A 1608-nucleotide genomic window follows, 5' to 3' on the forward strand; every position below is an offset into this window, starting at 1 on the left:
GTAAAGAATTAGAGAAAAATTATTAATGTTAAATGTAAATATATTCTCATTATAATAAATTAATAAGTTTTACATCTAAAAATCATATTTTATTCTATTTTCGTCATTCAGAAACCTATTAAATTTCTGTTTCATGTAGGAGAAATACACTTTTTCAGTCAGTATTTAATACAGCTGGCAAAATAAACTGTTAAAATATTTATGATGTGCTTGTTTTTTAATTCAGGAGTTTATAAAATAATCCTTCATGTTATGGAAACACCTTCTTGATTCAAGAGAAAACTCATTTTTAAAGAAAATGGCTGCTTAATTCCAATTAATTGGAAATCAATCTATAAGATAAATCAACTTCAGATTAATTCATTAATCGATAACTTGCATCCCTAATTTATACAGAAATGTAATTAATTTATATCTACTCATATTTATGTAATTAAGCGTTTTAATGATTTTGCCGATTAATCGATTAATCAAAAAAATAATCGACAGATTAATTGATTATTAAAATAATGGTTAGTTGCAGCCCTACAGTTGATGCTAACTTAATGCTGATGATGTTGTTAAAAAACTGTCTGCAGTTAGCATCACCTTCATCACTGTAAAACTTTACACTAATCATGTTTTCATCATTCATCCTGTGAAAACTGAGAACAGATGTAAAAACACTGGTTTGTGTTTGCTAAGGTCCATCAGCTGCAGAGAACATCTTGGTTTGGGTCGACTCCAGTCAGCAGTAGATGTTCATTCTCCTCACATTTCTTGTTGATAATAAAAAGTTTTTAAATGATCAAAGCTGATTTTGATGCTCACTTGTTTACATAAAGTGAGCGTCTCTTGCACTTCTTGGTGCAAACTGTTCAAAGTCTGATGTGCAGAGAGGAAAAGTCATAAACCCGTTGTACAATCTGTAAATAATGTCACAGAGACAAACCTTCAGTCCTTTCAGTACACACGTGTCACTGTGGTTTTCTCCTCAGATCATTAAGGCAGCTGCAGATCAGAACAGAGAAGGTGTCCTGCTCAAATCCAGAGAAATGAAGTTCCTCACAGGATACGAGTCAAAGGTAAGAAACCTCCAAACCATGAGAGGCCACAGCTGCAGAAAATACAAACAGGTTCAGAAAACAGCAGCTCACATACAGGAAGTGAGCTGTACCCTGTTCTCAGGGCTCCACCTAACTAAACAAACAGGTACTCCCACCTGGAGTCCATTTGTCCTGGTGGGCCCAAACCAGCCCAGGCACCAGTCTTTCTCCTTTATTGGCCAGTTCTAATAGACTTGGTGTTTGTATTTATTCTGCTAGAGTGATTGAGAATTAATCCAGGTTGACAGGATTTAAGATTAATTAAACAATTACCGTATTTTTCGGACTATAAGCTGCGATTTTTATCCTGAACTTTGAACCATGCAGCTTATAGTCCGGTGCGGCTTATACATGGATTTTTTTCTTCAGCCACCAGGGGGCTCTTATGCTCCATTTGCTTCAACCACTCGCTTCAAAAAAAAAAAAAAAAAAAAAAAAAAAAAAAAAAGCGATCCTTCCAGAGCCGACTGTTGTACCAGGAAGCAGTGATTTAAAGATAGTCAATCGCCAAAAACTCAGAAAA

The 1608-nt window shown here is 34.8% G+C and overlaps 1 protein-coding gene across 1 annotated transcript in view; it reads left to right on the forward strand.

Moving 5' to 3' along the window:
* Positions 1–1608, forward strand: part of LOC106536168 (atypical kinase ADCK3, mitochondrial) — a 33011-nt gene that overhangs the window by 27184 nt on the left and 4219 nt on the right. Inside the window, exon 14 of the mRNA XM_014033368.1 lies at positions 978–1064. Coding sequence (XP_013888822.1) covers positions 978–1064 — 87 coding nt within the window. The remainder of the gene's footprint in view (positions 1–977; positions 1065–1608) is intronic.

The sequence above is a fragment of the Austrofundulus limnaeus genome, unplaced genomic scaffold (assembly GCF_001266775.1).
Source record: "Austrofundulus limnaeus strain Quisiro unplaced genomic scaffold, Austrofundulus_limnaeus-1.0 Scaffold1713, whole genome shotgun sequence".
NCBI lineage: Eukaryota > Metazoa > Chordata > Actinopteri > Cyprinodontiformes > Rivulidae > Austrofundulus > Austrofundulus limnaeus.